This window comes from Siphateles boraxobius, unplaced genomic scaffold, assembly GCF_051911475.1.
Source record: "Siphateles boraxobius isolate OS27281-9 unplaced genomic scaffold, OSU_SipBor_1 29, whole genome shotgun sequence".
In the NCBI taxonomy this organism is placed as follows: Eukaryota; Metazoa; Chordata; class Actinopteri; order Cypriniformes; family Leuciscidae; genus Siphateles; species Siphateles boraxobius.
This window is the reverse complement of record NW_027508908.1, coordinates 17147657-17171958: the sequence shown is the minus strand read 5'-3', so window position 1 is coordinate 17171958 and position 24302 is coordinate 17147657. Positions and strand designations below refer to the sequence as shown.

The 24302-nt window shown below is 38.1% G+C and overlaps 2 protein-coding genes across 2 annotated transcripts in view; one reads left to right on the top strand and one right to left on the bottom strand.

Moving 5' to 3' along the window:
* Window positions 1-793: 793 nt before the first annotated feature.
* Window positions 794-12101, bottom strand: LOC143754038 (sterile alpha motif domain-containing protein 3-like). The gene is made up of 10 exons (XM_077246967.1): window positions 12006-12101; window positions 8467-11000; window positions 6932-7061; window positions 6569-6757; window positions 5842-5929; window positions 5292-5435; window positions 4033-4230; window positions 2526-2688; window positions 2212-2288; window positions 794-1259 (listed from the first exon to the last, which is right to left on the bottom strand). The coding sequence occupies exons 3-10, from the start codon at window positions 7015-7017 to the stop codon at window positions 951-953; spliced, it is 1254 nt and encodes a 417-aa protein (XP_077103082.1). The 5' UTR covers window positions 7018-7061; window positions 8467-11000; window positions 12006-12101; the 3' UTR covers window positions 794-950.
* Window positions 12102-16001: 3900 nt separating this feature from the next.
* The window catches only part of prkx (protein kinase X-linked), a 70420-nt gene continuing 62119 nt past the window's right edge, over window positions 16002-24302 (top strand). The window contains exon 1 of the mRNA XM_077246828.1: window positions 16002-19859. Coding sequence (XP_077102943.1) covers window positions 19697-19859 — 163 coding nt within the window. The 5' untranslated portion in view covers window positions 16002-19696. The remainder of the gene's footprint in view (window positions 19860-24302) is intronic.

The window sequence follows — 24302 nt, the reverse complement described above, 5'->3', positions numbered from 1 at the left end:
TGCTATACAGCACCTTTGTCAAATGGTGCTATATAGAACCATAAGAGGTGCCATATAGAACCATAAGAGGTGCCATATAGAACCATAAGAGGTGCCATATAGAACCATAAGAGGTGCCATATAGAACCATAAGAGGTGCCATATAGAACCATAAGAGGTGCCATATAGAACCATAAGAGGTGCCATATAGAACCATAAGAGGTGCCATATAGAACCATAAGAGGTTGCCATATAGAACCATAAGAGGTGCCATATAGAACCATAAGAGGTGCCATATAGAACCATAAGAGGTGCCATATAGAACCTTAAGAGGTTGCCATATAGAACCATAAGAGGTTGCCATATAGAACCATAAGAGGTTGCCATATAGAACCATAAGAGGTGCCATATAGAACCATAAGAGGTTGCCATATAGAACCATAAGAGGTGCCATATAGAACCTTAAGAGGTTGCCATATAGAACCATAAGAGGTGCCATATATAACCATAAGAGGTGCCATAAAGCATCTTGCTTACAATTACTTCAATAAAAATGGTGCTCGACAGTGGTTATTTAGAACCTCTTTTGGTACTGTATGGCACTTAAGAAGCTTTATAGCACATTTGTCAAATGGTGCTATATAGAACCTTTTTTTTCCCTTTTTTTTTGAGGTAGTAGGGGCCATTATCATGCCAGATACTACAATTGATGAGTCAAAATATGCTTCTAAATTACACTTTTACTTACCAAATCGTGGATTGAAAGATTCAAAATCCTGTACAAAAGCTTACTGAGAAACAAAATGCATTACACTTTTTTAAAACAGTTTAATTCATTTATTTCAGTTGCAAATATAATCAATGCTTTTTAACATTAACAACACTGGCTAACAGAGTTGTATACTCTGAAAAATAAAATAGAAATTGGAACTGGAAGAGGCCCAGAAAGAGAAAAAGAGAGAGACTCCGGTCTATGCACAGATTGAGTTGTACACCCTTTTAATCGTGACAGGAAGTCCGGCTGCATCCTTCATTTTTAAAACAACGCACTCCAAAAAGGTCAGTGTCTTTTTCAGTCCTTTAGGATACTGGATCCCAAAGAGAAAATATACACAAAGGACGAGGCCCAGTGCCATTGAGATGTCCTCACTCTCCTCTGTAATTGACTGGCCATCCAACATGATGACAATGTGGTCGTACTGCATGGGATGACCCTCCCTGCAGCCTTTAAGTACCATTTTAGGTGTTGGGGTGTCAGGAGGGCAGGTCTGAGCATGGCCCTGGGGGAGAGGGGATAATAGCATTAACCATATTCTCATACTTATTTGAAAGGCAAACCTTAAAAATAGTTAAATAAAACAATAAGCCCCTTGAAGCCGTGTTCTACTGTGAATTTAGAACAGCTAAGGTTGCTAAGCAACAAAGACAGTGACAAACAGCAGTTGCGCAGTAATATTAAAAGGTACACGGTGTAGGAATTTCTCCCATTTAGCGGTGAAATTGTATTTTGCATTCAAACGAATAGTGCTCTCTAGCTCCTCACTCTGCATTTTTAGGTACAGTCTTTCTCAAATTTGCCGGGGCAGTGACAGCGCCTCACTGATCTCTCCTCCACTTCTGCTGGTTTCAGTCACGTGACGCTGGCTCTGAACCAAAATGCGCTGTGGTAGGCTAGTGCTTTTTGTCCCTCTGCTATTATAGTTTTTCAAGATGGCGGAACGTCATGGATGCCTCCGTGGACTTGACCGCCCCATGTAAATAAAGATAAGAAATTCTTCGCTTACAAGGATAAGTCAGATCATTGGCAGAGGTAATTTTACACCAATGAGGACATATTTATGAATAAAGACATTAATTTTAGCTAATAAAATACTTAAACTACACAGTGTACCTTAATGTAATGCGGTCACAGGTGTATGTTTGTTGAGTAATTTACAACGGCTTTGAACGTAGCTCAACTAATTAGAATCAAGGACCTGAACTATCAGTTTTATAATTGATTTTAACTCCTGTCATACAACTGCTCAAATACTTCTGGCCAGAAAATGTTACTTTTGGAAGAGAAAATGTATGTAATTTTCTCTTCACTTTGATAGCATAGTTTGTGTAGACCAGCAAACAAAAACTAATGTTTGCATTGAAGTCATTTGCACAACAAAATGAGCAATAAGTGTACTGTAGTGCTTGGATTAGATTTGCTTCACACACTGTAGTCAACTGTTCATGGCTCACCTCAACTTCAAACAGCAACCCCGGGTCCTCCTTAAACAGTGCAGGCAAGAGCAGAATAGCTGCTTCCAACTGTAGGCCTTTAAACAAAATAACATAATTAGGTTAACATAACATGGTGGATGCTTTTATCTAATAGGTTTTCTTTGTTTTTTAAAAATGCATTACAAAGACAGTAATTAGTACTACCTTTAATTACCCTTAACTAGAAATTAGTCATTACTATTAAGCAAAACAGATACATGCAGGGATGTATGATCTCAGGCAGATAGGGTGTCAGTCAGTGATACACTGAAAATCAGTGCAGATTTAATTACCTTTTTTCAGTCTGCCATCTTCACAGTCGTCAATCACACGCCTGAACTTCTCCCTCAGGGGGCTCCTTGAAACTTGAAGGACTTGAGGTGCCATTACAGAGAGCTGAGAGAGAATTTGTTGGTCCACATCAACATTGGTATGGTCCCTCAGATCCCAAAGGAGCTTATGTTAAGATGAAGGCAAAGTAGAAGAGACATTAAAATATAGTCATAACTCGTTTGTCATAAGTCATAATTAAGGAGGCAATTAATACTAGTGGTGGGGGAAAAAAATCGATTCTGTTCAGTATCGCGATATTTTGCGCACGCAATTATATCGATACAGTAGCGCAAAGTATTGCGATATTTAATTATAAAATTATCTGTTTTATTTTCCGGTATTCTCAGAGTTTACTCTGATCATTTACATTTGCGTATTACATCCACAAGGTGGCGCTTGTTGCGGTGCTTTGTTGTCATACATTCGACAGCAAATTCAAATGAAAATGGCTTCAGTATTACGGTTGTACACGACGCTCCGCATCTTTCAAATCGAAAGTGTGGGTAAATTTCGGTTTTATGATTATTCTCAGGTTTATCTCAGGTTTATGTCTGCTTTATGTTACTCTATTGTATTTAAATAATTTTAATTTATGTGCTGGGAGCTCAGTGAGTTTTGTTTGTTTCATATTAAATATTACCTGCTCGGTCTTGTCTGTCAGCGCGTTGTCATTGTCCTCTATTTTTCACTGCTTGAGAACATGGGTTGAAATCGCCCTCTAAACCCTCATTCACTAAGTTAGGCCTATTCCCTAAGTTAACGTTAGTCCACTAATACTGTTCACTTGAAGGAGTGAATGAAAACGAGTGAGCGATAGGCGTTGAGCGTACATAAGCTGTACATTCGTTAATGGAGTGCAATGTGGGACAGAGACGCGATCTGACACGCGTCCCATTTTCTCACAAATCTCTACGTTTATTTAAATAATTCAAGATTGCTCTTATGAGAACACTCGACAAAACTGACATTTTGGCATAATTTGTGTGTGTTATGGTTTGTTCAAGCCCGAAAGAGAACTTGATACTGACGCGCGTCTTTTCTGTGGGTCGTGTGTGTGTGTGTGTGTAAGGATTTAACGGATACTGCGTAATTTTAAACTTTTTTTTTGTTTTTGTTGCGGTGCCGCGGTGGGCAAGTGATGAAACCAGTGTTGCAATGTGTCCCGAATGTTCAAGAACAAGTTTTTCAGTTTTTGCACTTCAGTTAATTTGTAGAAGATAATGTTTACAGAATTAAATGTGACATTTAAAGTGAGGTGAGCGGTCTTATTTTCCAAATTTTTTGTAATGCCTTTGAATAATATGGGGGACGTGAATCGCAATATCGCAGAATCGAATCGCAATACTTGCTCTATCGCAATATATTGAGAATCGCAATAATATTGAACGTGGCCCAAATATCGCAATACTATCGAATCGTCACATTTTTGCCAATTCCCACCCCTAATTAATACACTACTGTACTTACCATTTTGGCCAGTCTGAAACATGGGAACTCAGAGATCGTCTCCTCCGTGCTGTGGTTTGACACAAAATTTTTCCGGTAGCATTTTATCAGCGCCATCCTTTCTTTGAGAAGCTCTATGTTTGGTCGAAGCTTCTCGGTTTCCTCCTTCATTACTCGCAGATGTTCCCTGATGCTTCGTTCATCTTCTCCTGCATCAACCTATTGGGGTAGTTAAATTGTTACAAACTCTCAATAAACTAAAACATTGGGACCAGTCACTTTTAAACTATGAGGAGAAAAGGCCTAATGGTCATTCGGCATAGACTCATTTATAACTACAAAAAAAACAAGATAGTCTTAGTTGTTATCCCACCATATTTATAGTGACCAATCAACTCGTCGGAACAAGGTTCGATTTAACCATTGTTTGGCATGACATTGACTTGTAGTCACAAATTACACAAAGCTTGTAATGGTTGATACAAAGTACAGTTTGCAGTATCATTTCTTCAATAGAACATAAGACATCTTATTAGCTATCGAATTTCAATTTTCAAAAATGGGAAGCTCTCACTCCTTCATAGCCTGCAAGGTCATTTCATCTGCCGGCCCAGAAAGTTAGTAAAGACATCGTTAAAATAGTCTAAGTGACTACAGTGTCTCAACCTTAATTTTATAAAACGACGAGAATACTTTGTGCGCCAAAATAACGACTTTATTCAACCTTCTCTTCAATGTCATTCTCCTATGCTGTAAACTATGCAACGCTTCTGGGTTCTACGTCAGATCGTAGGTTCACTACTGGCCAGCATCACACACACATGACCAGCGTCGGCCAATAGTGAGCCTACGTTCTGACGTAGAACCGTGTACACTATGTCAAAAGCGTAGGAGAATGACATGGAAGAGAACGGATGGTCGAATAAAGTCATTATTTGGTGTCATTATTCTTGTTGCTTGAAATACTTAAGGTTGAGCCACTGTAGTCAGTTGGACTATTGTGACGATGTCTTGACTAACTTTATGGGCTGGCAGATGAAATGACCTAGCAGCCTATGAAGGAGTGAGACAGCTCTCAGATTTCATCAAAAATATCTTCATTTGTGCTCCGAAGATGAATGAAAGTCTTACGGGGTTGGAACAACATGAGGGTGAGTAATTACTGACAGAATTATCATTTATGGGTGAACTATCCCTTTAAAAGGGTTTTCTCTGATGTCCATGGACTATTGCAGAAATTGCAATTATACAAAGTTTACTGTCGAATTTGAGATTTTTACCATGGTACTTGGATAAGCTTCAGCTGTCTGAAGAGGTTGCTTCCTTCTTGCCCATCTCTCTTTCATTCGCTGTATTTCATTGTTGGCAACAAGCGGCTGCCTTTCCTTCTTAAACTTATTTCTCAGTGATTCAAGCAGGGAATCCTTAAAACAACAAGAGATTGTAGTTTTTAATGAAACGTTTACCTTCATGCTAACAGTCAGACACATTGCAGAACCTATGGAGCAAATTTATGTTGTTGTATACACATTTTTTGACCATCTACATTTTGGATAGATGCATACTTGCAGTATGTTCTTGAAGAGTTTGACTTCTAGATGTAAAAACTTTTTAGAAATTCCTAAACGCATCATGAAAATACAGAGCCTTCTTCCTCAGAAAACATTTTACTGCCATGGAATAAATTACCAGATGGACCTACTTGGTTAGAAAGTGTATTCTTGACAAAAAAAAAACTGATATCACCAGTAATTAATTTCTATTTATTATTATTCATTTTCAAAACTATGAATTCATTTTGAACAACATTACATACAACTGAAAACGTACATATCCAGACCCAATACTTTCCCTAAGAAATGGGTGGTCCATTATCACGTTTGACAGAAGCTCAATGTACTGAAGATGAGTTGGGTACCTAACAGGAAAATCAGAAGGAGAAAAGCATACTGGTGTTAGTAACTATACCAGCCATAGCAACTACACACTGAAAATTCTAAGGTAAGGGCACATTGTCACAATTATGTTCGGTCTAGTCTGCACCTGTTCTCATTAGTCCCTGATTAGTTCATCTTCATCCACCTGTGTCTGGTTAGTTACCTCATTTCATCAATGTGCATTTAGGCCATCCTTAAAAATATTGTTGTTTGCCGTAACTTGACCGACCCTGTCAATTTAGTCCGACCGACTTGCTGGTTGTAAACTTGTATTAAGACCGGACGATTATTTTTTACTCTTCAAAAAACTACTACAAATGCAATAAAACAATATTAATTATATTTTAGTAAGTATTGAGAATATAAATTGCCTAGGCCTACATACAAACATAGGCTATGTTCTTTCTTTTAAATAAAACCCTGTGACGTCATCTATGATTAGGTTTACACCATTGGTTTAAAGCATGTCGCACTATGGCCTGTACTTTTTTTTTTCTTTTCACACTAAATATTGTTTATGCGCACGTTGTACGTCTGGCAAGAATCATGTATTGTATTGGTCGCATTGCAATTAATCAAGCATTTATCAAGCTAGAAAGGCACAAGTAGTAGCAACTTACATTGTTTTTTTACTGAGGTGGTCAAAAAGAGCCTGGATCAATAGATTCCGTAGTTTTGTTTTACTTGCACTCTTCAGATCAGAATCTCTTCGGTCTATGGCCATCCTCAGCACTGTTGGAAAAACTAAAGAGGTATCTGGACCGGACTGTGCTTGGCTGGAGTTATCATTGTTTCTTGGAGGGTTCTCTCTACAGAGAAAATAATTGGAGAAAGAAAAGGGAAACTCAATAAGAGACTTAACCATCAAAAAATGTAATAAAAATTTAATTAGCAAACTAGTAGTAGCAAAACACTGGTGAACTGCAATGTAACAGAGTGGGCACAGTGATGTGTTTTGGCGTATGGGATACCGTTCTGATTACCTGCTCATTGGTGTGCTTTTAAGTTTCTCCAACTGGGCCAGAAACAGACTCTGTTTGCGAATGACCGGAATGAGCCTCTCAGACATTCTCTCTGAGATAATAGCAAGAGTGGCTCCATCTATCTCATGTTCTAGAAATGAGAAAGCATTTAAATAAGAAGGAAAGAAGGAGAGGTTCAATAAATAGCAAGCATTGTTATGAATTTACCAATTAGACCTTGCATTGTGATTGGCTAAGCTAATGTCACGGTTCAAGGGTTTGCTTATTCATTCTGTGGCCGTTTCTCAATATGCGTTCTTGTCTGTACTTGTGTTCTTGTGGACTTGTGAAACGTCATCAGTCGCTGCCCAAGTACTGTCTCAATACACAAGTTTGCATTTTGGCAAGAACGGTTAAAAATCCCGGAAGTGTTCTTGACACGCCCATTTTACCGAGGATGCATCGGTTGGTAACTTGTGTGAACTTGACGGCAGAAATATCCCAGCATTCATTTCGGCATTCAAGGAAGGAGCGGGGAGCAGAAAGGCAGAACAACAGTACGTCGTTTTTCTACAATTTCGTATGCTATTTCGTCACTAAATTCACTTCTGAGAACATTTGATGCGAGAAATCTACTGTGTAGATTTCAAATATTGCCATTTTTACGAAAATTTATGGCGAATCGAAAATATGCTCAAACATTCTCGGTAGTGAAGAATCTCCATAAGCGCACGGGGGTGTAGCTAGCGAGCCAACCGGCCAGTCATGCTAAAAACCTGGCTGTTATCATCAATAATTCTTGTTATGTTTGGGTACTGAAGACGGCGCTGTGCGGGGGTATTGCGCAATACCAGCAAGACCACATCGCCTCAAACTGTCAGCAGCGTTCTGTGTGCTCGTCACCTTGTAAGTTCATTCTTCCAAGAACAACTAGCAAGAGCGTTCTCCCCAAGAACACAAGTCCGTTCTTTGCATTCTTGGTTTTGAGAAACGGCCTGTGTGTTACTGCCCTGATCTGATTGCCTATCAGCGTCAGCTGTGCTGACAAGCAGTCAGGTCAGTCGCAGGTGTACCTCGTTTATAGTCCTATATGTAGTGCTGTGTTTGTCATGTTCAGTGTCAGATTGCTCACTGCAGTCACCCTGCGCTGCCAAGGATCTGCTGCCTATCTCATATTTCCTACTTTGCTTGTCTTGCTGATTATACATAAACTTTACCAGTACTTGCATTTGGATCCTGTGATTCGTGACCTAACAGCTACATTCCAGGGAGTGACAATCTTGTGAAAAATGTGTATTCTGTTGATCAATTACAGCAATAAGAGCTAAATTAATGATGTTGTAGCTTAGCAAATTGATAACTTTGCAACTCTCCTTTTGGGAGAGCATTGGAAAAATCTCATGGTATAGGTTGAGTGGTATTGGTTAATCACAAATTAAAGCTTGACATTGCATCACTAACATCAAGATTCCGATTCTGTTCATCACTGAAACCAAACAAATCATTAGTCTAAATTTAAATCAATTTGAAGTTGCAAATAACTTAGTATATCTTACAGGCCGATGAAGAAGTGTGATGAACAGGTTGTCCTCTTGATCTGTGTATGCATCAAGGGCATGGAAGTCAGTTTCCTCCCCAGGTGTAATGGCCACCCACTGAGTTGTCGATTGGACACCGTAGGCATGCAGATGCTCAGAGAAGCACCAAGTTTGGTAGAGTCTTCCGCACAATTTCCACTGACTGTGGTACTTGACAATATGTATAACTTTCAAAAAAACTGGGATTTCCTCAGCATGCACTAGGTCAAGGATCAAGAAGTCTCCAGTGGTGTATTTGACTCTGTCATATAGCACTTGTTTGGTTTTCCAGAGTGTCTCACTCAGTTCAGCAGTGTCCTCTGCAATAATCTCTCTAAGCTGAGAGGGTAGTGCATTCAAACGTATCTCTATTAAAGAGTACGGGACATCTTCCGAGCCATGGTTTCCAGTTGATTGTGCTTCCCAACACTGGCGCATTTGATAGCGCTTTGCCAGAGTCTTTGCAATATTCTGGTAATTGTTTACAATTGATGAAAGGCGTTTAAAGTACAGGTGTTTGGCCTCATACCTGAGACACCAATGTGCTCTCAGTGGACCGTGCTGTTTGATTAATCGAGGATAGTGAACCAGAAAGTGAATCTTTGGAGTGAAGTTGTCAGGGAAAAGCTTCTGAAAACTTTTCAGAAATTCTGTGATGAGAGCAGACAATGGACTCAGCCAACTTGTTTTGATCACAGGTGCCAGTACTATGTCACATATAGACCTAAATAGCAAATAAAGAGCCCAGTAAGTGTTTTCCTGAGGGATGAAGCTTCCAATAAAAAAAGGTAAGAGTCGGAAAAGGGTCAGTTTTTCAACAGCTTTTCCTGGGATGACACCTTGCTGCAGAGCAGATGGCTTCAGCAAAACAGGCCTGTGAGTGATATCGTTTTGTCCAAAGGGGAACTGTTGTAGATGTTCATTAAACTGTTGCACTGTTACCAGCCTTTCACGGGTAAGCTTTAGCAAGACTAATTTCAGAACCTGTGGGATAACCCCTTCAAGAATATCATGCATCAAGTCAGGCGGAAAGGATTCAGTAACCTCAAAATGAGGCAGTTTATCAAAAGGGCAGCGTCCAGTAACACCATACAAGGATTTACCATCTGACACTTGTAAATGTCTACGGTGTGTGTCAGGAGTCCGGAGAATACACTCACTTTCCTCAGTTTTGTTACGAATTTCACGGTGGTGGCACAGACAGAAACGACAGATCCGTCCTTGACTAAAGCAAGTATTGAAACCAGCCAAGGAATGGGCTGATAAATTGTCAGCACAAATGGAAATCACGGAGCCTTTGAAAATGCAGGACTTGTCTTCAATGTCAACTGATACACCACGGCGCTGAAGTTCACAAAGGTCACGAAGAAGAGGATCCAAAATTTGCTCGTAACTATACTTCTGAAGCAATCGGTTTCTGACAAGTACAGCCACATGTATATTTTGAAGACTGGAACGATACTTCAGAGGAATATTTCCCAGAACAAAGTAGACACTTAATATTTTGTGGATCTGCCTTTTGGATCCTAAACAATTTACAATTTCGAATTCATCAGTATATAACTGGAGCCTCAGCTGTGTCTCAGAACCATCAAAAAAGGCATGCTGCTGAAAAATTAATCCATCTGTAAAGTCTTTAAGTGTTTCTCCATCAAAAACTGTGTCTTCCACAACATAATGAAAAACATCATCTCTTTTCAGAATATTTTTTAAAACTTCCAAAATGGGAATATACTGGAAAGTCTCTTTTCTTCCTGTTGAGTCATATCCAAGTAAATACTCGACTGGTTCAATTAACCCAAACTCTCTAATACAGTATCTCTCAAACTGAAAGTCTGACACAATAACATCAAAACACTTCCCAAAGAGGTTGTCTTCAACCAAGGACTTCAAGTTTGAATGATGTTCAATATTGATATTTGTTTCTTCTAGACAGAACTTTAGAAGGTCCTTAGACTGTTCATTAAAAAGTTCAATGAGTATTTTCACTTCACGAGTAATAGTATGCCGAACAGTTTTGGGGAGGATGTGCTTTTCTTGAAGTTTTAAACAAAACAATGCAAAATGTCTCTCAATTAGTGATCTGAACCCACATATTTTTTCAGAAAAAGAGATATTTGGTTCTACAGAATCAAAAGTTTCCTCAAAATCATTAAAAGTAGATGAGGTGCCTGGAATCTCCTGATTGTTCTCTGAATCCTCTGCGTTTCTCAAGATTTTATGAGTCCGAAAAACATGGACACGTAAAGAACTCACTCTTTTGTACCTTTTTTGGCAGCCATCGTGTCCGCATACAACAAAGAAATGTGGCTCACTCTCATGGAAATACTGCAGGTGTTTGAGGTATTTGTTGTAAGAGACTGTTCTTACATGGCAGTTAGGGCACTGGTACATTGATCACAGAATACTTGATGAAGCTCACCCACAAAAGTTTCACAGAATTCCCCCAAGTCAATATCTCTCAACCATTGGCAAACTTGGACAGAAGTCCAACATGTGAAGTCTGTCATAACCTGAAGAAAGAGAGAAAATAACAAAACAAATTACAACACTAGGATGAATGTAAGCCTATAGACCTATATGCAGCAGCCCAGTGACGACAAACATTCATTATTTAATTATTTTGTGCATGTTGACAGTATTTTATGATTTATGAAGTAAAGAGAGATACCCGAAATTCCCTGTGTAAAAACATTCTAGTCTAATATGTCAAGAAAAGAAAATAATAATTTTCAACCTGGCTTAATGCAGTTTTTCGGTTCTTAAAATAAAATATGCAAATTAGCGGATATTTGATTAGATACAAAATACCATTTGCTTATTTGGACATAAAATTTTAGAAAACCTGTAATACAAAATAATATTGTCTTTATGCATGTAATCAACTAGGAAAGTTTAGTGGTGACATCTAGCAGTTAATCTCATAATATCCTATTTACGTTACCTTAAGTGTACTCCACACTAGCAGGCGAGACACTACATGTGAATGGTAAGACTACACAGTATCCATGGTAACGATGCAGCTAGCTATAAAGCCCGCCACTAGGGGAAAAGCCGTTAGACCATCACTATCAGTGATTTAAAATATATTAAACGGGAGTGTTATAACGTTAACATTATATCTGAAGAAAGTCAAGAAAAGAATGACCCCAGTTAACTTTACACACCTCAGTGTTTGTGAAACAACAGATAAACCTAACCGTTTCTCCTTAATGTTAACTTACACCTCTCTCTGTGTATTTCTCGAGCTTTGTCGATTAGACCAGGCGTTTCAGTATGTTTGGTTAAAACTTAACTTACGTCAATGGGATGGTTAGCGTTTTATTAGCCAACACGGTTGGTCAGGCTCCACAGCCAGCTAACATTAGCATGACACTAACAGTTAACTAGCATTAACGTCACAAAACACGGTAAAACATTTGCAAAATAAAATGAAAAGTTTCCCCTGACAAGTAACTTAACGTTAATAGTATATTTCTGTCGCAGTATGCGCTATGACCATAGGCTATGACACTCACCTCGAAAAATATCTTCTTCTTTCTCTTTTTGAAGTCTGTTCGTCCCGGTTTTGATTGACGTCGAGTGAGTCCAACGACAGTTTTTCTAGAGTTTTCTTTGAGGAATGCGGCGCTCGCGCTCGCGCTCGCTCACGTGCACCTGACCTGCACAGTGCACACCATAGACATCATATGATGTCTATGGTGCACACTACTCGGCGCGTAGGTTTATATGTTTGAATATATATATATATATATATATATATATATATATATATATATATATATATATATATATATATATATTCTATATACATATTTTGTAGGCTAAGTAGAAATTGAAACACGTTTTTAAACATAACTTCTCTCCTCACTCATTTTAGGCTAATTATTTTACTAGGCCTACCTACACAATAACAAAAAGCAATTAATATATGAATATAGCTTTTTATTGAAGTTTGTGACATAGCCTATGACTTCACTTCCACATAATTCTTTTTTATTTTTTTCTGTGGTCAAAAAGTCTTGTGTGGGGGCCTTGGAATATAGGCTATGTGCTTGTGTTCAGGAAAATTTACAGTATTTTAATGTCGTTTTTCTAATCCTATCACCAACTAAACTAAGCCACTAAGAGAGAGAGAACCTTTAAAGAATTGTAGGGGCTTAACGGGTTATTTGTATGGCAGTGGTGCCATATAGCACCTTAACCACCCCAGAGAACCGCTGAAGAACCGCTGAAGAACCAAACTGGGCTTAACAGGTTCTTTAAATGGTAGTGGTGCTATATAGCACCAGAACCACCGCAAAGAACCCCTGAAGAACCGCTGAAGAACCATTTGTTTTTAGAGTGTACGAGAACCAGAATGAACTGTTTTGTGTGCGTGTGTGTGTCTTTTGTCTCATTTTAAAGTTTATTTTGTCTTATTTTAAATAATTTTAAGTCAGCTCTAGGCCCCCTTGGAAGTTTGCTACCTGCTTCAAAATCACTGCTCTTTACCATCTCTGATATTCTCTAAGGCATTAATCCAGATACATTTGAAAATGGCATTTTTGTTTCAAAACGCTCTCCGTCCACACTAGCGTTTTCAAGAGTTTCCCAAATGTTTCTCATCCACACTGAAACGTCGGAAAACGCTGAATTGACCTTATTGTGCATTCATAAAAGCTCATTGAGATAATACAGACAGAACATACATAATAAAGTTTTAATGCTATTCTTCTGGCAGGATAAAATATCTCACCACTCACTGATGGGTCCAGGTCACACTCAGGCACCATTATATGTTTGGTCTAAAACGCAACTGTGACAGCAATTGCAAGTATTTTCTGTCATCTTTGAAGGACTGTGATATGAAGAATGTACAAAAGTAACATATTGTATCTCTAGATAGTGTGAAAGTTAATAGCACATAACAGGCACAATAGCAGTATAAATATGCATTATGCATCATTTGTAAACGGGTCATTGTTTTCAAATACCATCGTTTTTAAAGTCCACACTACAATGAGCGAATGGCGTATTCAAATTCATCCACTTGGGAAAGCATATTCAAAAAACTCAATTTTCGCAGGACAAAAACACAGTCTCAATGTGGACGGAAGTCCAAAACGGAGAGAAAATGATTTTTTTTCAAACAAAAACATTAGTGTGGACAAGGCCTAAAAAGACCTATAGCTGACGTACAACTGATTCATGTTCAACAAAGGCTTGCTATGCCAGTTTCTTTGAGTATAAGATTACCAGCCATATGTTGCAGCAGTGTCACAGAATTCTACAGATTGTAAATGTTAGAGCTGACATTGTGTGTGCATGCACTGTAGCTGATTCTAACACTCAGAAATGCAATGTTCCAAGGGCATTGGTGGCGGCAGCGGCTGTTACCCTGTCAGTGAATATGATATGTACTCAGACTGACAGCCTCTGAAAGGCTTAATGGAGTTCTGCAAGCTAACCATGCAAGCCTATTTCCTTCCCCAAAGACGGCTGAATGATATGACATTGCATTACTTTGCTACACAGAAAAGACTCAATCATCGTTAGGTTGCAAAATACATCAGAAAGACTGAAAAATACGGTTAGTGATGAGCCTAAGCTGAAGACATGCTTTACTTTGATCTGCAGGAATGGTATGTAACAGATTTCACAGAACCCATCTATAATAAAAATACACTGAGCAGGGTTGAGCTTCTGTGCTTGAGAGATAATAAAAGGCACTTTCCATAGAATACAAAATGGGCCTGAAAACTCTTTAAAGGGTAACTAAACCCCTGGTCAGAGCCTGACTCCACCTACTGGCAATATTTGAAAAATGCTGGAAAAGTGGGCAGAGCCCAGCGGAGGGGGGCGTGCACCTGAGACCAGTATCTGTCTGTATGGAACTTGCCTATCTCACCAACAACCCCTCACGAACCACTCCAAACATCCAATAGGAAAATTCAACTGCAGTAGCCACCGTTCAACCTGAAGAGGGCAGCACTCAGACGTTTTTACACCATATATTGTAGAATTAAAACACTTTATACACAAATGTCAAAAAAGTTACTCGAATCAATGAACAGTACTAATAAAGCCCCATTCTTACAGATCATTAACTAAAAAAAGTTGGTTTAGGGTTTAGTTACCCTTTAAATGCAATTTATTTTACAACAAATTCTCACAGAAATGAGCTTCAGAAAATGGTAACATAATAAGGTCAACAAAAACTTTCACATTAGCTGTTTATTTTCTGTAATTTATTATGTATTATTTTCTGTTATTTAAATATTATAAATATTGATATATTTATTGATAAATATAAATATATGTCACAACATTTCATTAGTAACACACAACAATTTTTTTTAAACTAGATAAAATTAAATGATTTTCTTTTACTTCCACTATGCTATCTAAAAGGTTCAAATGATGTTATTTCTTTGGTAATTAAATTTAAAAACGATTATGGGGCTAATATCATATTGTATCATATAATAAAACATCACATCATACAAAATTAGACAGTAAGGCATTGGTGATTGATTGAAACTTATTTTAAAAATAAGTTTTATGTTAGGTTAATTTTATGTTTGATAATAGTTTAGCTAACATATTAATGCATTTGTGCCTCCAACGCAAAAGGCAAGAGGCATGACAAAATTGGGAGAGATGCTTGTTTCATGTAAGACGATAAAAACACATGTTTGAAAGTCTAGAGAGAAAGTTCATGGTGCCTGTAAACTGGCTTATATCATCTCCCTTAGGCTGTTCAGAGAGCACAGTGCATAAATAGACACTTAAGGTTTGCACATGGGTCAGTGAGTCCATAGTAGTGAGTGTGTGATTGAGTCGGTCGTAAGTTTTGTCTAGGGTCTAAATGAGTATTTTATTAAGAGCACTTGAGTTAAAAATAAATAAAAAACTTTCAAATTCCCTCCTTACAACCTCAATTTTCAATAAAAGTTGTGCATATAAGTTCTATTATCATTCCAAATAGATAGGCCTAGTTGTGGTCATACAGGTGTACATACCCCTTGCAGAATCTGCTAAAAAATAAAAAATAAGAAGGATCATAAAAATTACATTTTTATTTTTTTATGTAGTATTACCCCGAATAAGCTGAGCAGTTACAGTAAACACAATAGATAGATAGATAGATAGATAGATAGATAGATAGATAGATAGATAGATAGATAGATAGATAGATAGATAGATAGATAGATAGATATGGTGGATGACTATGGTCAGCTACTAAACTCTAAAGGGTACTTTTTTTATTTATGAAATCACCATTATTCCTTTACACTAACAGCTACTGAAGGACTGCACCTAGCCTTTAATGTCAGCTCAGCTCTCTATTACCCCTTTTCCACCAAGGCAGAGCTGGTGCTGGTTCGGAGCCAGAGCCTAGTTTCAATTCGGTTCTTTGGTTTTCCACACGCAAAGCACCAGCTCCGAACCAGGAAAAGTGGTTCTTAAGTAGCACCAAATCATTGCTGGTCTAGAACAGAGCCAAGTAAGAACCACTTGCGTCAGGGGCTGGGGGCGGGGTTACCGTGACCAACAAGACGAATAGAAACTTGTGACCGCCATTTTTAAATAGCAGCTAGTCGAGCTAATAGCAGCTCGATTATAAATATCCGTCTATGTAAGTTACGGCGAGCTGCACAAACGCGTTGGACTCCGATGTATTTTGTAAACCCATGAGCATCCATAGTATTGCAACGTCCGTTATTGTTGATGGCTTGTTCGAGATGCATCGGAGCGGCGCGGACCGATCGGAGCTGCGGGAGTGTTTGGAGAACATACGAATCCTTGTGCTTTTAGATCGCTATTGCAGTGCTTTGATGTCATGCGGAGATCGATCTGCGAGAAGCCGATGCATCTCGAACAAGCCTGGCGTACTGTTTGGCGCTACCGCACTAGCGTTGCTGGGCAACATGAGACGTATACAGTGACGTAAGATCTGGCTCTGTTGTGGCTCTCTAGCCGGTGGAAAGGCAAATCGGTTCTTATTAAGCTCGTCAGTCGAACCCACTCTGAACCAGCTTTGGCTCTGGCTCTGAACCAGCACCCGGTTCTTGTTGGTGGAAAGGGGGTATATATCTATCATTCTTGTATCATTTTGTTTTGTAGCCTATTATGTTCAGTATTAGACACATCTACTTAGATGACTGATAATTACTGTATAGTACTGTGCTATATAATTAACGGATATAGTAAACACGTGTTTTGATGAAATGTTCAAGAAAAAAACATATTAAAATTAAATTTATAAATAGCCTAGATCTTATCTGAAAGGTGAAAGCAACACCAATGCTGCGTCCCAATTCGCATACTATCCGCCCTAAATAGTATTCGATAATAGAATTAGTACGTCCCAAATCGTAGTATGTTGAAATGAGTGTTTCAAAGATACCCGGATGGGCTACTATTTCCGGTCAGAATCCGAAGTGTAGATCGATGCACACTGGCCCTGTCCAAAATGGCACACTCCGGACTTGTGGACTTCCTCAGAGTCCACACTTCGGTGACGTAATGTAGTGCAGACCTACAGGGCCCTTAGAGCGAGTCCGCGAGGGCGCATTGAGAGGTATTTTTGGGACAGACTCGATCGTCACGCCGGAAACGGGAAGAAGGTCTCAGCTCAGATGTCGAAGCTGAATAAACTTAAAGGTCATCTCATCAGTCCCTTTATTAGAAAAATAACACAAATATCCTTAAAAAAAATTACAGTCTTTAGCATCGAGAACACGATTTATTTTATTTTCCCAAATCTTATGTCCATGTGAACTACACAGCCTGCTTTTACAGTTCTATAATTGTATATGCCACCTGGGCATTAGAATAGATGTCATGGTTATGTAAATGATCAATACAGTTGTACATAACAATACATAGTTCAATTTTAACACAAAATTAAAATGTAAATGAGTTTAAGAAAAATGTATAGGTTTCAATATTCATACTACGTTTAAATGACTCAGTAAAGCCATGACATTCGGTTCTATTTAATGAATCATAATAAGATCGTATTATTTAACACACTATTATTATGTTTGAGATATCAACCACTGGTCGATAATGTTTGTATAAACTGTAAGTAACAACTGGTAAAATGTACGCCTATATCATAAAGCCATGTTAACAGTCCGTGAGCGAAATCTCCTCCCATCCGTTTTCTGATTGGCATTTCGCAAGGATTTCTGGGTAGTTAAAGTGCGTGGAGCCTGCATCTATGCGGGCTTCGCGGAAGACCGCTTCAAGGGTACAAAGGTGGCGCTGCTGAGCACACTTCAGAGCGTTAAAATGCTAAATGGGACTGCCTACGGACTCATAGACTCGGCGAGCACGCGCAATTTAAGTCAACGAGACCGAAAGTCCGCATGAAGTGCGCCATTTGGGACAGGGCCACTCTAACGGCTGATATTGCCCACAACCCATCGCGCGTTGGACGAGGGTTCGGTTAGAACTACAAACACGAGTGAAAAGTGTTTAAAAACTACAGACATGGACAACCGAGAGTCCCGCGGTTATTAAGAGAGGTTTAGATAAAGAGGTTTGAGTGATTAATTATCAGTATCTAACCTGACGAAAATGAATGTATTCAGAGTTGTGCACATTATATTGCATCTGCAGCATTGTGAACTTTTGTAAAGATACGTTTAGCCATTACCTTTTAAATGCATCATATTCAAATTGCAAACACGAGAGTATCCACATGAAAGACCCACGACTGGCAGATGAACATGCTCTCCGAAACAGTAGGACATCAAATTAGATTGAATTGAGGATTTTAACTGATGAGATGATTGACAGGGCAGTTTACGGTGACAGGATGCACGCGACAGAGCTGTCCATTAAAGATGGCGTGATAGTATGCATCCCAAAGCTTGCCTATCTTTAGCTACACACTCAAAAGTATGTAATTTTTACTTCACAAGAGTACATACTTTTAGGGCGTAGTATAAGTAAGCGAATTGGGACGCAGCACAAATGATTTTTCCTCTGCGGTCGCCCTACAGGTTGGAAGCGAAATTGTCCATTACCGCTGTCGTAAATAATTTAGCCTACCATAGCCTACTGTCGCACGGGCATGCTCTCTGTTTATCCAGCACCGGCTTTGGAATCAACAATGGCCACAGACAAGGTAGAGTATAATGCAAGATTTTAAGAAAGTATGATTTATTGCGACATCTCAAACGAGCAATTTTAGCAATTGTAACGCTTGCCGTAAAGCAAGTCAAATTAATAGTTTTCTTATGTCTCATTAGAATAGAACTACAGAAACACGACCCCATCTGGCAATCTTACATATCGTGGATATATCAGATTAGGACCGCAAAGCTGTGGCATAAGTGCATTTCACCATGTCACGACTTGATGAACCACTGAAACGATTTTGGAAACATTATTTTAAGGTAGAAAATCTTACTTAGTGCTGCTTGAAAATTCTCATGTCAAAAGCTACAATGTGTCCTCCTCCCCCAAAATAGCATCCAGTAACCAAGGCGTGGTGATGTCTACGTTGTCTACATGTGCTACAAACCACAGGGAAAAATACTTACACTCAAGCTGTCAGTCAAACGGTGCTCCGCCTTTTCTAACGTTCGATTGGACATTGCCGCAAGTGTCCTGAATATGGTTGGTCAACACCGCTGCCTGTCAGTTTTCAAGCGTTTCTCTGCTTCCTTGCCGCTGAGCGAATCGATGTTTTGAAGGAGAAATGGGTTCCGATTTCTTGATGGGTACGGAAGGGGGAAGTAAATAATTTAAATGTCTCTGGTATCCGGCAATTTACATTGGGGGACCATAAACCAGCGTTTATACCGCATCCTTGCTCCTGAAAATTTTCGACTGGATAAACCGCCTGCATTCGTAAGACTTGAAGTTTGAATCTTGTACACTCCTGTCTTTGTTAACGTGCAGTAACGTTAGTCGCACAGGGGACGTCCGTAATAAAGTAAAGAATAAATGACAGTCCCGCTGACATGAATCGCTTAACATTTTAATGACAAGACTGTTTGTCTAGTTCTGATACATTTCTGTTTTTCCAAGCGATGGAAAGCAGAGGGTCACAGTCTGGTTTGTGCGAACAAAGGATATGTTAACTGACCAAAACAGATCAATGTGTATGTTATCGATAGCGCGTTTTCCAAAAGCGGAAATTCTGGACTTGATATCTAGAAGTGGCCATTAATGTGGCTAGAGTTCGATTGGTCATATACGGAAGAAGATGGCATCAACTAAAGGCAAAGCTGGAATAAATAATGAAAGCAGTTCTGGTCGGGATAGTGGCAGGACAGACGCAGGCAGTCCCGCGATATCCGCAGGGGCCGCATCCCTCACCACCAACAGGACCTATACACTAGATGACCTGGACACCATTGCCACTGTTGGTAAGTTGGTCCTTCTGGATCAGATTAAAACACGTAATATCATCCAAAATGTTTTCACATTTCTTTAAAATGTGTACAATCATGTTTGTCCTACAAGTGATTTCTTGGTTTAGCATTTCAAGGTTTCGCTTCTGATCCAAGCTTACCTCTGTACAAAGAGACAAACCGGAGCTTTGTAGTAGCATTTTAAGTTGCTCTGGGAATTCCCATGGGAATGCATGCAGTAATGGGTTGTCAAGTAGCCTACACCTGCTTTCTTTCTTTAAAGAGCAAGACCTAAATATAGTTCAGAAATACATTTTTGATATTTTGTTACTTTTTACCAGTAGATTTTTAAGCTGATTTTATATTTACTTGAGGCCATTCTCTAAAACTAACAATCGACTGGTTTTAACTGACATTTTGAAAGCCAGGCTCAGGTGGGAAATCCCGGAAGTAAAGATCAACATTATCATGAGGGTGAAGAAACTGCTAAAGTAAAACTATGAAATGTATCAGGGGTGCAACCCCTGCCTCCATTTATATTTTCAAGGGTGGATGCCATTAACTTTTCAAGAATGAACAACACCAGGAAGTCTTTTGTAAAAAATTATAATAACGTTTTCAAAGTTGCATCACCAGAAAGCTAGTTGCAGCCAGTTGCACAACAGTACAAACCCTTTAAATGCATGTCTATCTCTCGTAGCCTTGTTTTCATTCACATAGTATTGACTATGACTTGAATACACCTCATGATTTAGGGGTGGTCACAAATGTCTGGGTTATATAATTGTGCTGATATCATAAAGAAAAAAGCCTTATTAAACAAATAACATTTTTGGAAGTAAATCATTTTGGCATGATTCAATTTTTTTCTTCTTGGAAAGAAATGCAGTGAATATTAAAAAGTTGGCAAGGGTGCATTATATTGATTAACAACGTACAATGCTGTCCTTTTAAACTTCTGTTCATCAAAATATCCATTTTTTTTAAAATATTAATATTTTATTTCACAAAAATATTAAGCAGCACAACTAATTTCAACACAATAAAAATATGAAATATTTCTTGAACACCAAATACACATGATTTCTGAAGGATCACGTGACGCTGAAGACAGAACTCTGAAAATGCAGGTTTACCAGCCCATCACAGGAATAAATTGCATTTTAAATTACATTAGAAAACAATTAATTCATCAATTATTTTATTTGTAATAATATTTTACAATACTACTGTTGTTACTGTATTTTTGATCAAATAAATGCAGCCTTGGTGAGAGACTTTTTTTTTTTTTTTAAATCTTACCGACCCAAAACTTTTGAGTGCTAGTATATATTACAAACAGTCATTCACTGATCTCATGTTTTCCCCCACCTTAGACTAATTTTTATTCCAAAATGGCAGATTGCATGACATGGTTACACAAACTCAAAATCCATCCACTCAGCAGCGAGAATGTTTTAGCCTGCATTTAGCCTGTAATTTACTAATACTAATTTGCAGTTTATGGTAGTGCTTTTCTTGCTTTTGAAACTTAACCCAATAAGAATACTTAATACCTTTTTTTTTTGTTCTTCCTCTCACTTCTGCCCCTGAAGACCTCACTATCTTAGTCCACTCATACCTCTAACACATTTTAATTAGTTTCATTACACACCTTCTCTTCTACTCCCACATTTGGCAGTGAAAAGTAATTTAAATATGTATTGTGCACACAAATGGAACAAGGCCTGTCTGACAAGGAGTAAATTGCATGTGACCAAATTGTATGTTAAAAGAAGGCTCAGTTTCTAAACAAGCCCCTCTATTTATATTGAAATGCACGGCAAGAACATGCTACCTCCTATCTGAGCACCACAAACTTCCTCGTTCTCATTAGCACCATGTGAGTTCAGGCAGAAACTGGCAGGATTATTACTCAAGCCATAGAACAGACATCATAAGAGAACAACCTACGTCAGTCTAGTCTAACTCCACCAGTGATGTTCAGCCATTGGTGAGAGTAACAGTGCTTGAATACATACTCGAATAAGAATTAATTCATTATCGAGTTATGGTGATCGGCATAGTGGCTATTTGTACTGCCACCCTTTTTAAGGTCTGATGTTTTAGTTATTAGTTCTAGTTGTGGTCATGCTGAAACTGAAATGACAACTCATTGTTTAAGGGCCTCAGGGCGAGGAGGAGAACAGTTCACATTAAGAAAATAACAAGGTCAGGTCGGAATGTGTTCACAAGTATTTTGCACATGTGTCAGCATGTTTTGTTATTTTCACTCATTAAATGCCTCCAATCCATGTTCAATAGAAGTTATCTGATGATGCATCAATAAACTAAGCTAGTTGAACTTTGCTAATTTAAAAAATGATCAAAATACTAATCTATTTTAAAGACAAAAGTTCAAATAAGAGAGCAAGTGACAAATATTGGTATCGGGCAAAAAAAAAATTCTTGCTGGTGCATCCCTAATTTTTGGTTTTCAACCTGTGGGCCGTGATGATATTGCAGGGGGGCCGCCACTTACTATTAATAAAAAATAATAATTTTGTTAATGTAAGAATGTCATATTAAATATATAGTGAGATAAATAAAATATTAAACTGTGTATTCACTATTTATGCTGGCTGTTCGGTTGTGTTAAGAATAAACCACCAATTTATCTAGTACTTTTGCTGCATACAGTTAATGTAGGCTACAACTAGGGATGCACCGATATGAACATTTTGGCCGATACCGATAACCGATAATTCTTTACATTTGAAAGCCGATAACCGATATATTGGCCGATAAATCTAAATTAAAAAAATGTATATACTTTGATAGCCTGTATACATAAACAAAAGGCTCACCATTAAAAGCCTTGTCTCAAACACTTTTAACATAAATCAAACATATACAATACAGTACAGCCTAGTTTGAACCAGTGTAAGATTCCTTAACTTTTAAAATTAATTTTACACTCCTATGGGCAACTTTCTTTATTAAAAAAATGGCAACACTTTATAATACGGTTTAATTTTGTTAGCATTAGTTAGCATGAACCAACAATTTTATAAGACATTTTTAAGAAAGTTGTATCTGTTAACATTAGTCAATGCATTGTGAACTAACATGAACACACACATTTTATTAACTACTATAACAAAGGCTATTGCTCTCTGTTAGTTAATGCATTAACAAATGAGACCTTATTAACATTGGGCTGCATATAAAGAAACAAAATGGATCAATAAAATGGAATCGCCTCTGCACGGACAATAAGGAAATTATTTTTATCAAACCATATCGTTGATGAAAATAATACGACAACAAAATAATGGTAGTTATTAATTATAACACAATGTTTTTGAAAAAAATTAAACATTTTTAATATTACAGTGATAGTAAAAATCTTTAATAGCTTAATTACTGTTTCAAATGACATTGCTGTGTGAGCTGCGCGCGCTGAAGCTGAAGAGAACGAACGTTAAACCAAATCGCTTTGCTAGAAGGTTAATCAACTCAACGGTTGCTGAAGAATGCAAACCCAAAGAATTTACAAATTTATTACAATAGTGAATACAATTATAATTATATGACAGTCCCAATCATAGGTTTTAATGTTTTGCATTGTTGTTCAATCTGCGCGTGCTTAAGCTGAAGAGAACGAGCACCGGGAAACTGAAGAACTTTTCTAGCTGGCTGTTTAAATCCACGAAACGCATCATATGTGAGATTAATCAGATATTTATTTTACATCAACTTTATATTACGACTTATCTGCACAAAATGACGTGAATGCACAATCGAACTTGTGCTGGTCACAATGTTGTAGTAATCCCTGTTCTGGACGCGCTATTCCCACAACAACGCGCTGAAACACGGCAACTAAACCCAGAGAATTCACAACGTTTTATTACAATAGTGTTCTCATTATAATGGCATGTATATGACAGCCTCAATTATAGTTAGGAATGTGCATTGCTGTTTGAGCTGCGCGCACGCTAAATAGGCTATAAAGATGATCACCGATACAATGAAGCGCTACTGCATCGTTCATTAACTCAACCAAACGCATCCTATATTAGATTAATAATATAGGATAATATATATAATTATATATAATAATACAGATATATATACACAAAATAAACATATTACAACTTACAATGGCACAGAATGCTGCGAATGCTCAAGAGAACTTGACTATGCTTGTCATGAAGGCTTAACTCCATAGATGCGCTCTTTCCAAAACAACGCGCTCGTCGCGCTGAAACACTGGCGAACAAGAATTCACAACATTCTTTTACAGGCGTTTCTATTATAGTGTTATGAAGCCTATGTGACAGATTTGTGCTGCACATGTTGCACTGAACTGTATCTTCCTTTTCGAAGTGAATCCAATCATTCAGAACCATCATGGCGAACAGCGGCATCTCTCAACTGAAGTAAATAATCTATTATCTATCGGCTTTGATATAT

Excerpts from the sequence above, each read along its gene's own strand:
- LOC143754038 (XM_077246967.1), bottom strand. The coding sequence starts at position 7,017 with ATGTCTGAGAGGCTCATTCCGGTCATTCGCAAACAGAGTCTGTTTCTG. Across the intron at positions 5,436-5,841 it reads AAAGTATTGGGTCTGGATAT|GATTCCCTGCTTGAATCACT; the intron begins GTACGTTTTCAG and ends TGTTGTTTTAAG. Across the intron at positions 1,260-2,211 it reads GGTTGCTGTTTGAAGTTGAG|GGCCATGCTCAGACCTGCCC; the intron begins GTGAGCCATGAA and ends CCTCTCCCCCAG.